Below are 15,777 nucleotides of genomic sequence, written 5' to 3'. Positions count from 1 at the left end.
AAGATTTTAACAAGTAGTGTTAACTAGTTGAGGTATTCGTAGCAGCAGTATGCTTTTATGGACAAGACATTTAGTTCTATGGGCTTTTGGCTAGTGCTATTTTTGTGGAGGTGGCCATAGCACCGCAGATGTTTGACGTGTCCTATCAAAAGATTTACAAGAAAATGTTTAAATACCAACTCGTCAGGTATTTTTCTCTTGAAAGAAAATCAATTTTCGACCTAGTAGTACGGCCGCTCAGCTGATCGTCTGTTGCATTTCAACATGTTGTCTGTGACGTCATGAAATTTCAGCCAATAGAAAGCGTTCCAATAATTCTTGGATTTAGAACCTCACAATGGACGTTTAAGTATCTACCGTCACGAATCAGTTTCAGTGTGTCAGTAAATCGATAACACTGACAGGCTCTCATAAAAATTCAAAAGTTGCAACCACTGTCGTCTTTTATGTGCCTTATTCATCACATGTTTATTGCAATTTTTTGACTGGATTTTAGCTACATATTTGCGCGCGAGTTCGCTCAAAACAACAGGTGTTTATAAGGATAATTGTATCATGGCGTATATTTGTAACGTAATTCTAAAAAATTGCATACCCCTAAACCCATCATGGTTGGTAGCCGATGTCGCATATACGGGCGGCTGTAGGTCGCATATACGGATGGAGATGTCGCATCTACGGGCGTTCGCACAATGTCGCATATACGGACAAATTTCTCTACCGAACATACTGTGTAGTGTAAGGCGTCAGAATGGCGTTTTATCAGATTTTAGGTGCCTATTATAAAGTGTTTGTGATGCCTGACAGTTATGACGTCATATTATGTCTTGGGCGCACAATGTACACCCATTGGGCGCACAATGTGCACTTGCGATATGTGACGATTAAGTGCACATTGTGTACTTAATGTGCAACTTACAATGTAACTGTTACATCGCAATTCTACACTATTGTAAACTGTTCCCCTTTTTGTATAATTTAAATAGTTAAATACACCGCCTCGTTTTTTGTTGGAAACGTAGCCGTTTTGTTTGCTATATTTTTAAGCTGCAAATGTTTTATTGTTGATGTCTTTACAGAAGTAATTTAAAAGCTTAACTGTGTAAAGTTACGTTTGCTGTGTTAATTGAAGGTAATTTGAACCCAAGCTGTATTTTGGTAAGTGTTGTGTAATGTACTGTTGTAAATGTACAAGTAAACATAACTCAGTACACCGAAAAGCCATCGCAGACTCGCCGAATCTGTCGATCTATGATGCAAGCAGAGCAAGCCAGAAAAACAACTGGCCTGCAGTGAGGTTCGAACTCACGACCTCCGGTCAAGCCGGGACCTTCGCTCTACCAACTGTGCTATGCAGGCTCAGAGAGGAGCGAGTCGAGAAACAACCATGCGCCAATACTTGCACATTTTGTTAGTACAAGCAACTTCACACTGGGGGATCATCAGTCCGTATCAATCAATGAAAGACACACACAAACATATGTGTTTAATAACATCTGTGATCTAGCCCCTCGGAAGTTGCTTTATGACCAACGATTACGGCTTCCGTATCAATAGTACACCGAAAAGCCATCGCAGACTCGCCGAATCTGTCGATCTATGATGCAAGCAGAGCAAGCCAGAAAAACAACTAGCCTGCAGTGAGGTTCGAACTCACGACCTCCGGTCAAGACGGGACCGTCGCTCTACCAACTGAGCTATGCAGGCTCAGAGAGGAGCGAGTCGAGAAACAACCATGCGCCAATACTTGCACATTTTGTTAGTACAAGCAACTTCACACTGGGGGATCATCAGTCCGTATCAATCAATGAAAGACACACACAAACATATGTGTTTAATAACATCTGTGATCTAGCCCCTCGGAAGTTGCTTTATGACCAACGATTACGGCTTCCGTATCAATAGTACACCGAAAAGCCATCGCAGACTCGCCGAATCTGTCGATCTATGATGCAAGCAGAGCAAGCCAGAAAAACAACTGGCCTGCAGTGAGGTTCGAGTCGAGAACTCGCTCCTCTCTGAGCCTGCATAGCTCAGTTGGTAGAGCGACGGTCCCGGCTTGACCGGAGGTCGTGAGTTCGAACCTCACTGCAGGCCAGTTGTTTTTCTGGCTTGCTCTGCTTGCATCATAGATCGACAGATTCGGCGAGTCTGCGATGGCTTTTCGGTGTACTATTGATACGGAAGCCGTAATCGTTGGTCATAAAGCAACTTCCGAGGGGCTAGATCACAGATGTTATTAAACACATATGTTTGTGTGTGTCTTTCATTAAACATAACTCAGTGCGAAGTAATTTTAAGAATCGTCATTCTTGTTCATTGTTACGGCGATTGTTTTCATTGTGCCAACTATAACTGGCCTAAATATCATGTTATAATTACAGTTTGGCTTCGTACCGACACATTTAACTGAAGACCCAGGGACAAACGTTTCGGTGAGATTTGTGCTATTTGTTGTTTTGTGTTGAAAAATGTATATATAATGTGCCTATTCGTTGATTTACAAAACCGCTCACTCGCCTACATAATTGCTCATCCTGCCATTTCAAGCAGGGCTGCCACTCTGATTTTCAATTTATCCCAAGGTTCCATGTCTAAAAATCCCAAGAATTGGAAAAAAATCCCAAGATTAAAAAGCTGAAATATAAGAGACTGTGGCGGACTTTGAGATGTGCATCCATGTGTATTGAAGCTCTAACACAGGTTTTGGCAACTTTTTTTCTAGTCGCGGGCCAATACCAAACTGATAAAGGTCTCTGTGGGCAGCACACAAAGTTAACGAAGAAGCGTGGTATTAAAAAGTTAGAACAACTGTGAATCACGCGGGCCTCGATTTTTTTTGTACTTGAAGACGTGTTTGATTACATTCAAGGAGACAGTAAATTGTTTTTTCGAGTCCACACCTCGTCATCCATACTACTAATGAAAAGTGTAATAAACCTACTTCGAAGAAACGCGATAACTTTACCTCTAGCGAAGCGAGCTTGATTTTTTTTTCGGTATACCGGCATTTTTTATAAATTCCTTGTAAGTTTTTTATTACATTGCCAAAAATACTAAAATGTTGATATTTTTTAATCCGTTTTTCGTTTGTCCGCAACACAATGGTCAGCCTTCAACGTCGCAACGGCAAAGAAGCGCTGTGCTCTATAGTTTAAAAGACAGCATCAAAGCATAAACAAACCGAATGCACAAAGATCATTCGCGCAAAGCACGACACATTTTTGCACTTACATATATTTAAAATAGTCAAAAAGTAAAATTGACTCGTGTCTAGTTTGTCAAATAGGCGACGAGACGGATCCGGCGGTAGGTGCCCCTTCTCTAATAGCTCTCATTATTATCTTCGATTGGGTCTGGAGCATTAACGCCGCCACACAAGCTAGTAAATGAACAGTTTCGTCTAACAAGTAATAGCATTGTTACGTCACATAAGTAATGTATGCGTACACCCACGAGCCAGGCAAATAGCTACTTCCTCATTCTTATTAGGAAATGAGTCCTTTCAAATACAAGTAAAAAAAATATTTGTAATTTCAGCCTGCTAATGAATTAAAATCTCCAAGATATGCAACAGATATCCCCAGATCCCAAGGTCTAGGCTGAACTCCCAAGATCTTGGGATAAATCCCAAGGAGTGGCAGCCCTGATTTCAAGCCTTTAAAGCTTGTCACCAGTAATAAAGTTTTGGTTGGATACCTTTGTGGAGTTTGGGGGAAGAGAACTGTGTAGGAGAGCGCGTTTTCGAATTGTAAACCTGAAGTACCCGATTGGGCGTCTGCGTAGGCCTGGACGCGGAAGTAGACGCTACATTCGAAGTTTTCGAAACGTTTTTTGTAAACGTTTTGTACCGAAGATAATAATTAAATCCCCAAGAAATACAAGCCACTTTGCCCACAATGCCCGGAAGTGAGAGTGGACATTCCTATAAATCTTCTCCTATGCATAGAAGAACAGTTCAGCTACATAAACCTGCCGCACCCTCAATGCAGGAACTTAAGCATCTTAAAGATCTGCTAAATGACTGGTACAGAACGGCCGAAAATGCAATAATGTATAAAGATGCATCATTGGTTAACCCAGTTACTAAACGAATTGAAGAAGTCTCAGTGCGCCTAATGAGTAATTATTCAAGTTTTTGGACTGGTTACCACCTGGTGAAAAGCGTGATGATTTCCAGCAGCAGTTAGATGGAGTCGTTCATGGCAAAATGGAAATGGAAAATAGAATTATTCAGTTTGAACAAAAGCTGATAGATAACATTGGACATGACCTTACTTCGAGTTCCTTGACATTTCTAACATCTCCTGTTGCTCAACGAACAATTTCAGCTGGGAAGCATTTACCTGTTGCTAGTGAAAGCTCATACTCTTTAAAGTCTACGCATCGTTCTGGAAGTGTTGCAAAGACCCTGTCAAGTACCTCATCCAGTACAAAGAGACTGGAAGCTAAAGTTAGACTTGACAAGGCACGGGTAAGATCATCACATGTTGAAAAGGAACAGAAACTTGAAACTGAAAAACAGAAACTTGAAACTGAAAGTCGAAAACTTGAAGCACGAAGGGAACTTGAAGAAGCAGAAGCCGAAGTTAAAGTGTGGGAGACAGCGTCAAGGCTGTCCGTAGAAGATCATGATGAAGCAAATGTTAATACCTGCGATCCTCTCGTTCAGAAATCACCTAATGAAATCGTTTCTGAAGATGATGTCCGTTCTCCATTTAAACTCGCGCTGCCTCAGTCTACCCTTACACGGGAGCACAAAAATGATTATGCTCCCCCAGCTAAGGAGGAAATGACGCAAAGGGAAATTAATGCTGTAGTGCGTGGAATTATGACTGCAGTTGGAGAAGCAATGTACACCCCAAAAACCGATGCTGTAAAGTTTAATGAAGAACCAATGGAATATTGGCCATTTATCAGAAGTTTTGAAACAATGATAGAGAAGAAGGCACCATCTGACCAGGTGAAATTGAATTATCTGTTGGGACATTGTAAAGGAAAGACATACTCTCTCATAGAACATTATACAGTTTTACCCCCAACTGCTGGATACAATGAAGCTCGATCCATATTATATGATAACTTTGGTAAGCCATATATTGTATCGAGGGCGTTTGTTCGCCAACTTACCAGTGGGCCAAATCTTAAACCTGATGATTCGTATGGCTTGCAGTATTTTGCTACCTCATTGCGAAAATGCCTTTTATTTTGAAAAGTTTAGGGAATTTTAGTGACCTAAATACTACTGATCGCCTCGTAGAGTTAGTACTCAAACTACCCTACAGTTCACAGAATCTGTGGAAGCGACGTGTGGCTAACATTCTCAGGGAGTCTGGTAAAGAAGCAAACTTCCAGCATCTGGTAGAATTTGTTGAAGGAGAATCCGAGGTTGCCAATACTGTTTTTGGAAAGCTGTTGGTTCCTCGCAAAAGAGGAGAAAAGAAGCAGACAGAAAGACAAACGAAAAGGAGCTCTGTTCACACCGTTGTAACAAAGGTGAACAGAGCGCCAGCCCAGCCAGTTTTTGCTAGGCCAGTACCAATATGTTTGTTTTGCAGTCAAGCACATTTATTTGTGAATTGTCCATGTTTAAAGGCAAAGACAGTTGCGGAAAGAGCCAGCTGGCTACGTGAAAAAATCTGTGCTTTAATTGTTTACAGAGTGGCCACATTGCAAGACTCTGTAAAGAAGCTGTTACCTGTACCGTTCAAGGCTGTGGAAGAAGGCATCATGCACTGCTGCATTTGCCTCCGAAAAGCATTCCTGTCTCAAGAAGTCCTGAAGCGAGAGAAAGGCACCCACCTGAAAATGACGTGCCTTCGACATCCAAAGTGAGTTGCAACAAAGTAAAGGAGGGACACAGCGCCTATATGAGTGTTGTCCCAGTCAGGTTTCTCGCCAATGGCAAGGAAGTGAAGTCCTATGCTTTCCTTGATATTGGTTCAGATTCAACGTTTTGCCATACCAAGCTGATACAGATGCTTGGCTTATCTGGAAAACAAAAACGAGTACAAATGGATACACTTGGCAGAAAACCAAAGATACTAAAAGGAATTGGAGTTGATTTACAAGTTGTGTCCATGGATTGAAAGGAAGTCATTGATATAGAAGACGCAATGTCGGTGGACCATATTCCAGTTTGTCCATACACCTATCCTACTGAAGAGCAATTGCAGCATTTACCTCATTTAAAGGGACTGGATATGCCAAGAGTTGACAACCAGGAAATAATGTTGTTAATTGGCACCGATACGCCATATGCTCACCGAACATTAGAAATTAGAACTGGAAGAAAAAAGGAGCCATTTGCAGCTCGAACACCTCTAGGTTGGTCTCTGATCGGTCCTTCTCTAGACAAGGGACACATTAAAGCAAACCGAATTCAGACAGTGGAGCTTGATAACCAAATTCAAAGATCGTGGTATCAAGATTTTCAAAAGGAACCTGGAGATCTGGAAATCCAAACTTCCAAGGAGGACAGAAAAGTTTTGAAGTTGATGAAGGAAGAAGTTCAGCATGTCAATGGACACTACTACCTTCCTCTACCATGGAGGCCAGAAAGTACTAGAGAGCAATTTCATTCTGGCAGAAGAAAGACTGCAGTATTGACAGAAGCGCCTGCAAAGAGAAGAAGCGCTTCGCAAGAACTATGTGGATAAAATGCAAGGGTACATTGCAAAGGGCTTTGCCCGCGAAGTTCCTTCCAATGAGCCTGTCGCAGGACAGGAGTAGTATCTTCCTCACCACCCAGTTTACCATCCACAGAAGCCGGGCAAAGTCAGAATTGTGTTTGACTGCGCTGCGAAGTACAAGGGCCTGTCTTTAAACGACGCCCTCATGCAAGGCCCTGATCTCGTTAATAGTTTGATCAGTGTGTTGACCCGATTCCGTCAAAATCCGATTGCGATTGTCGGTGATGTGGAAGCGATGTTCCACCAAGTTCGAGTCAAGGAGAGCAATTCGCTTAGATTCTTATGGTGGCCAGAAGGCAACATGGAAAGAAGACCCACTGTTCACCAAATGTTGGTTCATATTTTCGGAGCCACATCGTCTCCATGCTGTGCCACATTTTGCATGAAGCACACAGCCGACGAGTTCGGACACGAGTTCGACAAGCATGTGTCTGACATAGTAAAAGACAATTTTTACGTAGATGATTGTTTAGCATCTGCTTCCTCAGAAAAGGAAGCCATAAGCACCATCTTCCAACTTAGTCAGTTGTTACAAAAAGGTGGGTTCCATCTTACAAAGTGGATTTTAAACAGCCAAGCGGTTTTGGATGCCATACCTAAAACAGAAAGGGCAAACTCAATGAAGGAAATATTTCCACAGGAGGGGATTCAAGAGCGTGTGCTTGGTGTGTTCTGGGATGTTTTACGAGACACATTTGGATTTCGTACAAAGGAAACTAAAGAGGAAACTACGCTTACCCGAAGGAAAATGCTATCAGTCATCAATTCGCTGTATGACCCACTTGGTTTTGCAGCACCTGTTATTCTTGTCGCCAAGAAAATCCAGCAAGAGGTCATTCAGTTGAAACTAGGCTGGGATGATGCAATCCCAACGCCTCTCTTAGTGAAGTGAAAGGAATGGTGTTGCCAACTTCCAGAGCTAAAACACCTGACATTGCCAAGGTGCTTTACTCCACCTAATTTTGGCAAAGTGATAAACCGTCAAATACATTACTTCTGCGACGCATCTGTGAACGGATATGGTTTTGTTGCTTACCTTCGTCAAGAAAATTATGCTCATGATCTTTATAGTTCTTTTCTGTGTGGAAAAGCCAAGGTCACGCCACCAAAGAGTGAAAGCATTCCAAGGTTGGAACTTGTTGCAGCTGTTCTTGCAATAAAAGCTGACAAGTGGTTAAGAAAAAATTTGAATTTCCCTGAGTGTGAATCTATTTTTTGGACAGACTCAAACGCTGTTTTATTCAGCATTCGCAATGAACGAAAACGATTTTCAACTTTTGTGGCAAATCGTTTGTCAAAAATTCACCAGCAAACTACTCCATTTCAGTGGAGGCACGTGAGGACTAAGGTAAACCCCGCTGACGAAGCATCACGTGGAGTCACCGTGAAGAGGTTGCTAGGATCCAGTACATGGCTAAAAGGTCCAGCATATTTATGGAAAAGTAAGGAGTTTTGGCCATGCACTTCTAGCTCAGAAGAAAAGATACCGGACGAATTCAAGCCCATTGAAGCAAAAACGTCAATGGCGACTTGTTGCGGCTCTATAAGCCCATTGGAAACCTTTGTTCAACGATATTCGTCTGTGAATCGCCTGAAAAAGGCAGTAGCGTGGCTGTTGCGCTACAAACGTTTCCTACGTTTCAAGAAAGAAGGAGTTCCACAAGGAAGACTTACAGTTCAAGAGATTAATGAAGCAGAGTTGGAAATTGTGAAGTTTGTTCAACGCTCCGCTTTTCCAGCTGCATTCAAAGCACTATCGAAGTCAAATTCAAACACTGATCGGCAGACCCGTCGCTGTCTTAAGAAGTACGACCAAACGAAGTGTTTAAACAAACTGAATCCCCTACTAATAAATGGTGTCATAAGACTTGGAGGAATATTGGACAATGCACCTATACCATTTGAGTCCAAGCATCCGATTATTCTGCCTAGCTACCATCACCTTACGAAGCTGATAATAACTCGTTATCATAAAGAAGCGGGTCATTCCGGAACTGCGCACACTTGGACGTTAATTCGCCAAAGGTATTGGATAATCAAAGGCGGTGCCGCAGTTCGGCGCACTCTGGCCCATTGCATACTATGTCGCAAGCGCAATGCGCCGCGCAGCCAGCAACTGATGGCAGAACTACCTGTGGCTCGTTTGAAGAATAGCGAACCACCGTTCGCACACACTGGAATTGATTATTTTGGCCCGTTTATTGTAAAACGTGGCCGCAATGATGTGAAAAGATACGGCTGCATTTTCACGTGTATGACTATGCGCGCTGTGCACATTAAAATCGCTGAGGATTTATCAACTGACGCATTTATTAATGCCTTACGAAGATTCATTGCAAGACGAGGAAAGCCAATTGAGATATACAGCGACAATGGAACCAATTTCGTTGGCGCTGAACGTGTTTTACGCGAATTACTGGAACAAATAGACCAAAAAAAGGCTGGAAACGCACCTTCAGCAACAAGGAATCAAGTGGTCGTTCAATCCGCCTGCAGCCAGCCATATGGGCGGAATATGGGAAAGGATGATCCGTTCGATTAAAACGATTTTGAGTGGAATGTTGCATAAAGCACCGAGCATCAGCGAGGACACCCTTCACACGCTTATGATAGAAGTTGAGAATATTCTCAACTCGCGACCACTAACGCCTGTCACGTTTACCTCCAGCAACGTAGAGCCGCTGACACCAAATCACATTCTACTGCAAAGGCCCAGTCCTGTTATGTCACCTGGGCAGTTCGATGAAAAGGATAACTACAATCGACGTCGCTGGCGCCAAGTCCAGTTTCTAGCTGACGAGTTTTGGAGGAGGTGGACGAAAGAGTACCTGCCCACCATGTCTTTGCGACAGAAGTGGCCCGACTAAAGAAGAAACCTTGAAGAAGGAGATATCGTTCTCATCGTAAACGAATCCTTGCCCCGCCGTGGCTGGGACATGGGTCGTGTGATCCAAACCTATCCGGACAAACATGGAGTTGTCCGACATGTGGATCTAAAAACGCAATCGAGTGTCGTAAAGCGACCGATTGCAAAATTATTCTTCATCGTAGAGACGCGCACCGACGTGCATCCGACACGCCCCGACAACTAGCCGTCGATTACTAGATCGGAGTGTGGTGCACGAAAGAAGGAAGATATGGAAACGAACGCTATGCTGGTTCACGCTTGCTCATAAACAGGCGTGACTATCGCTATTGCGAATGTACATACAGAGAGGCTTCGGTCTTTCGACTTTACGTTGATTTGCTCCATTTTTCGATGTCAATTGAAATGTACTGTCCTGTGTCTTACATTTAGGGGGGAGGATGTTACATCGCAAATCAACATTATTGTAAACTGTTTCCCTTTTTGTGTAATTTAAGTAGTTAAATACACCGCCTCATACGGTCACGATATCGCCTCGTTTTTTGTTGGAAACGTAGCCGTTTTGTTTGCTGAATTTTTTAGCTGCTAATGTTTTATTGTTAATGTCACAGAAGTAATTCAAAAGCTTAACTGTGTAAAGTTACGTTTGCTGTGGTAATTGAAAGTAATTTGAACCCAAGCTGTATTTTGTTAAGTGTTGTGTTGACTGTTGTAAATGTACATTTATACATAACTCAGTGTGAAGTAATTTTAAGAATCGTTATTATTGTTCATTGTTACTGCGATTGTTTTCATTGTGCCAACTATAACTGGCCTAAATATCATGTTATAATTACAGTTTGGCTTCGTATCGACACATTTAACTGAAGACCCAGGCACAAACGTTTCGGTGAGATTTGTGCTATTTGTTGTTTTGTGTTGAAAAATGTATATATAATGTGCCTATTCGTTGATTTAGAAAACCGCTCACTCGCCTACATAATTGCTCGTCCTGCCATTTCAAGCCTTTAAAGCGTGTCACCAGTAATAAAGTTTTGGTTGGATACCTTTGTGGAGTTTGGGGGAAGAGAACTGTGTAGGAGAGCGCGTTTTCGAATTGTAAACCTGAAGTACCCGATTGGGCGTCTGCGTAGGCCTGGACGCTGAAGTAGACGCTAAAGTACCAGTGCACGTTATACAGTTAAAGAACTAACTTCATATTAAACGATTTTTCCGATGATGTTTTCGTATGGAAAAGATCAAGTAATGCATGTTATCTTTCGTGCAATTCTTTTTATTATTGTACATATTTTTAATTGAGTCCCAATTTTTAGGATTTCCGATTATGTGGAGTGAATTTATTATGCATGTTATTTTTCGATCGATTCTTTTTATAATTCAATTTTTTTAATTGATTTTCGATAATATGGGGAAAATTTACCAAAAAAGAAGTTAACAAGTGGAGGTAACTAAACCTACAAATTTAGCCTTGAAACCTGTAAAAGTATTTTTAAACGTTCATAATTTTTGTCTACTCTGCTTATGTGGGCATGGTTATGACGTCATTGGGTATCGGATTGTGATACTTTTTATCCACGATATTGGTTATCGGAATAAAATGTCACGTTTTGGGCACCCCTACCCAATTGCATATTGATAGGACCTTTCAAACGTAAGGCAACACTTCTTGTAAAAAAAATTGTTAGAATTAGTTGAACATTGAATAGCGATACGTCAGTTTAGATTGTTTGGGTTTGTTTTTAAATGATCAATGACTCCTAAAAATAACTTTCGTAATTAGTGGCTGTATCGACCTCTCTGATTCACTGCATTTTAAAAAATACAAGCATTTTCAGTACCGTATGAAATGCATTTAAAATGAGTGATTGTACAACGTTAAGTAAGGCCATAATTGCGTAAATTTAAAAAACTTTAACACAAAAGTTTGTTTTACAACTAGAAATTTGAAGGCGTCACCGCACGCATATAGCACAAAAACAATTAAGGGAGCAAAAAAATACTCACTACAAGGCGAAACACCAATCGTGAGATAAAAATTGGAAATGGTTGAATAGAAAATTTTAAACGCAAAGCGCAACCTAAACTGCAGCAGCAATATTTGCGAAAAACTTTAAGCAAGATTATAAACGAAATACTATCGATAGATAGGTAATATGAAAATGCGACAGAAAAAAAAAAATATAACCTCGAAAATGGAATTAGCCTATAGTAAAAATAAATTAAAGACGAACGTAAAATGAAAGGCTGCGACATGGTTAAGTCAGGTAAAAAGGGATAGCTCAGCACCAACACGCGTTTATAAATAAACGATGGCAAAATAGGAAAAAGGCGATCTGCACGCTTCGATTAACGTGGATGTACATCGGTAGGATCGCTACAGGCTTTTGAAATAAAAAAATTAAAATCAACTAGACGGGGTTGCGGTTGTTGTATATTTTGTCAGGGGGTATTTTTCAGGGCCTTATTTCATTGGTGATTCAATAATTGGGTCATTATGAATAGAGTTCTCTACCAGTTTGTTTTTGTAGTATTACGTATTATACTTTGGTTTATTCGTTTTACGCTTTACATTAAGTTGTACTTTCTCTTGTCTTGTTTCTGCAAGCAAAAACCAATATGGGCCGAAAATTTCCTGCCTTCACTTTTGACGAAGATGCAAATATTTTTACAAAACAAAAATGCCATTGATTTAACACCCTCCCCCCAAACCAGATAAAACTTATTCCCCCCTATTAATAAAAAAACCGCGATCCATTAAAAAAATATGTTTGATTCCCCCGAAACCAAAGATAAACGATAAACAAAACTTACATTCTCCACCCGCGAGAAAACATTTCATTAACAAAACAATATTCTTAAATTTTTTTTCAAACGCCCTTCAAAAAATGCTACCCCAACTCTTGGGCCAAAACCACAAAAATCTACAACCTTCTTCATCATCTTTTTTTATCTAAATTCTAATTAACTTTTTGTATTAATTTTCCCCAAAGGCACCCGATTGTTGGGTTGTTTAGGCGTGAAAAACAAAAAAGGGATTCGTAGTATCATTTTTATGGTTTACTAGCGGTTTGATTTAAATAACTAGCATATTGGCGACCACTTAATAAAGGGAGATATATTGCAAGATATTACTGTCGCTAGGTGGGCGTAGAGAGCTTCAAATAACTTAACGTTACACAATTTTATTGCGAAAAAATAGGACCCGCTCATAATTTTAAACCTATAAACCAAAATTACATAATAAATATAAATTTTAAAGGTGAAAGCCGAATATGTCAAGTTTTAAAGGTGAACTTTATGAGTACTAGATTATAGCCCCTCAAAACTTTTGAGGCACAATTAAAAAAATCCGTTTTCAAATAAGAACAATGAACATGGTAAAAACAATTAAAAAAAACATTTTCGCGCTTTGCGCAAAAACACTTAACTTAAGCTGCTTGCGGTCTGTTTCGCGTGACAACAGCAAGTTTCTTAAAGTTTAAAAACCTTATGACGTTTCCTGCATTTTATGTCCCTTAAACCATCATGTTGTTTAGCAGAGATTATGTAAAAAATATGGCAACCCTAGTAAATAGTATTCCCCAACAGATTTTGTTTTGTTTACTTGTAACTATAAAATCATTATATCATCTTCGTTGTATAAATAGATGACTGCTTTTACCAACATAGACAAAAAAAATACATTTCATTCTTAAAACTGTGAGATTTTTGTCTAGAATTCATTAGACTGTTTCTTACCGTATTCCGTATTTGTTTATTAAGATAAAAATTTAGAATGCGCGCACAATTTCAAGATGACGTTATACATTCCGATGAACTGGTTATACTGCGAAATATAAAGGCTTATGGTGACATGCTAAACAGTTTCCATAAATGCATATGATATCCGATGGCCAGGGAGACTTTTAGGCTTTGTCTGTATTTGTTTGGCAAACTGGCTTCTGGCGTTTTAAAGCAAAATACAACGCTTTGACGTAATCTGTTTCGCTGCAATCAAAGTGCCCTTTGTCGTTTATTAGCGTGAAACAGCCTCCACAACATTTTCCTTTTAACCTATTATGGCTATCGAAATTATAGTTCAAACAGCTGTACCAAATATTAAAGTTGTACTACACTTATAATGGATCTTGTCCAATATTCGACTTTGAACATCACTTATGCCAGCCTTTGCGTTTTAAATGATAATCCTGGTAATGGAGATTGTAATGTTTCTTTGAAGTGTGTGTTTTGGCTAAAAGTGAAAATATTTTGCTCTGTACATTTATAAAACATTTAGTGCATGTTCCACTTGATAGATTGCGGCAAACTCGTTTAGTTCTTTTAAACAGGAAACGAAATTTCAAAGACCACAAAAAATGTGTGGCGTTATATTCAAAGACAGATTTCGTTTTATAATTGCCCATTATATTCTACCATTGCAAGCGAAAAGTTTTGCAGTTTTTGTGTAATAGTTTTTCCAGTTAAAATCCAAAATTGTAATTCTTCCTAATCCTTGCGAATAATAATAATTTTATGGTAGTGAAGCAATAAATAAACGTTGTTTGGTAATCGCAAGCCCGTAAAAGGTTCCGGTTTCCAATAAGCGTAGCCTAATTCCTTTCGTTTAGTATGTTTCACTATTTATTACATATTTTTGTTCCAATGATGTGCATTGTAGGACACTACACATCACTGTAGTTTGTACGCGACAATAAACAGTAATTATATTGCGTTACGCGGTGTCTGTTTAGGGCGGCCAGGCATCAGTTTCAAGATAATGCAGCCAACCAAATATCATTTCACAACAGAGCAGTAGAAACTACTCCCCCAGACTGCAGCTGCGAAAAAGACGTCAAACGTTTGTGCGCCCAACTGTTTTCCTAAAATCCTTAGACTGCAATTGACATCTTATTGTGACATTAAATTTGAAAAAATATTTTTTCAAGAGAAAATCGTTTTTTAAACATTTAAACCAAAATGGGCAAGTTTGTTACAAAGGGCCGCATCAGATGCAAAGTTGACTTTTGTAAATCTTATAGAATTGCGCAACGGTTCCCTTAAAACGAGCTAAATCATACTAGGGTTACAACGTTATACAATGTTAGCTTTTAGTGTACAATCCATAACATACCGTAGTACGTGTTTTTTAGAGTGACGTTATACGTCTCAAAGAATTGATTATATTATGGTTTGCCTAATGCATTAATGACAAGAATAAAAATACACATATCTAAAGGCTTATAAAAACATAATGGATAGTTTTCGTAATTGCAGATAACAGCCGATGGCAGGGAAGATGTTCAGGTTTCGGCTGTAAGTATTGATATATTTGTGTCTGGCGTTTCAAAGCAGAATGGACTCCCTTGGCGGAATCTGTTTCGCTGATTTAACAGTGCCCCTTTGTCGCGTAACGCGAGACAGTCTGCCGGTTTCGTTTTAACCATATCCTTTTTGGGAAATATTGCTACCGCTAGGTTGGACTACAGAGCTAAAAACAATTTTGCGATGACGTCATATTTTGTTTGCAATTTGTACCCTCAGCTTAAGGCGCCTAGGTAAATAGACTTCTAAACCCTTAAAGGCTCATCTACATATACGCCTCCATTTTGTATGGACATTTGAATTCTCTCCAAATTATAGTTTTCCTGTAAAACTCTGGACAAAAAACGGTCTGAAACAAACCAAAAAAACCATAAAAGAACTAGACGGGGGTGCGGTTGTTGTATATTTTGTCAGGGGGTATATTTTCAGGGCTTAGTGTTTATTTTCAATTTTTACTTTATTTTAATTTTTTTTTTTTTAATTTTTTTTTTTAATATTTCGTATTGTGTACTTTATATTATATATTTTGTTTTTGATTTTCCTTTACTTGTTTCTACAAGCAAAAACAGATATGGGCCGAAAACTTTCCCACTTAAAATATGCCTTGGATGCGAAAGGGGTTCAAATATGGCGTAGTATTTGGGGAATGATCGAAACATATATTTGATAAATAGAATTTACTTAGATAATGCATATGGCTATTTTATTAAATTTTGACCAGCTTACGTGTTTGAAAATCAAATATTATCATTCTCTTAAAGACTAAAAATGGTTTAACGCCTATGGTTTGCTATACTTTTGCAAACTTTCACTAGGTAATTTTTTACCATAGCTTGGTCCGAGCAATCACTGTTAGAACAGGCTTTAAATCTGTCGTTTCAAACAATATGAAAAACACTATTATGTGCCTAATAAGCA

The 15,777-nt window shown here is 39.6% G+C and overlaps 1 protein-coding gene and 1 non-coding gene across 2 annotated transcripts; one reads left to right on the top strand and one right to left on the bottom strand.

Annotated features, from left to right (window-relative positions):
• Nucleotides 1-1,632: 1,632 nt before the first annotated feature.
• Nucleotides 1,633-1,707, bottom strand: Trnad-guc (transfer RNA aspartic acid (anticodon GUC)). Its single transcript has one exon. It is a non-coding gene; the product is annotated as a tRNA-Asp (tRNA).
• Nucleotides 1,708-6,116: 4,409 nt separating this feature from the next.
• LOC146140568 (uncharacterized) lies at nt 6,117-9,559 on the top strand. Its single transcript, XM_083392654.1, has 4 exons — nt 6,117-6,602; nt 6,766-7,580; nt 7,635-9,078; nt 9,152-9,559. The coding sequence occupies exons 1-4, from the start codon at nt 6,117-6,119 to the stop codon at nt 9,557-9,559; spliced, it is 3,153 nt and encodes a 1,050-aa protein (XP_083248780.1).
• Nucleotides 9,560-15,777: the final 6,218 nt, after the last annotated feature.

Source organism: Ascidiella aspersa, chromosome 6, assembly GCF_963924565.1.
Source record: "Ascidiella aspersa chromosome 6, kaAscAspe10.2, whole genome shotgun sequence".
NCBI classification, from domain to species: domain Eukaryota; kingdom Metazoa; phylum Chordata; class Ascidiacea; order Phlebobranchia; family Ascidiidae; genus Ascidiella; species Ascidiella aspersa.
Note: the sequence above shows the minus strand (reverse complement) of the source record. Positions and strands in the feature narration are given on the sequence as shown.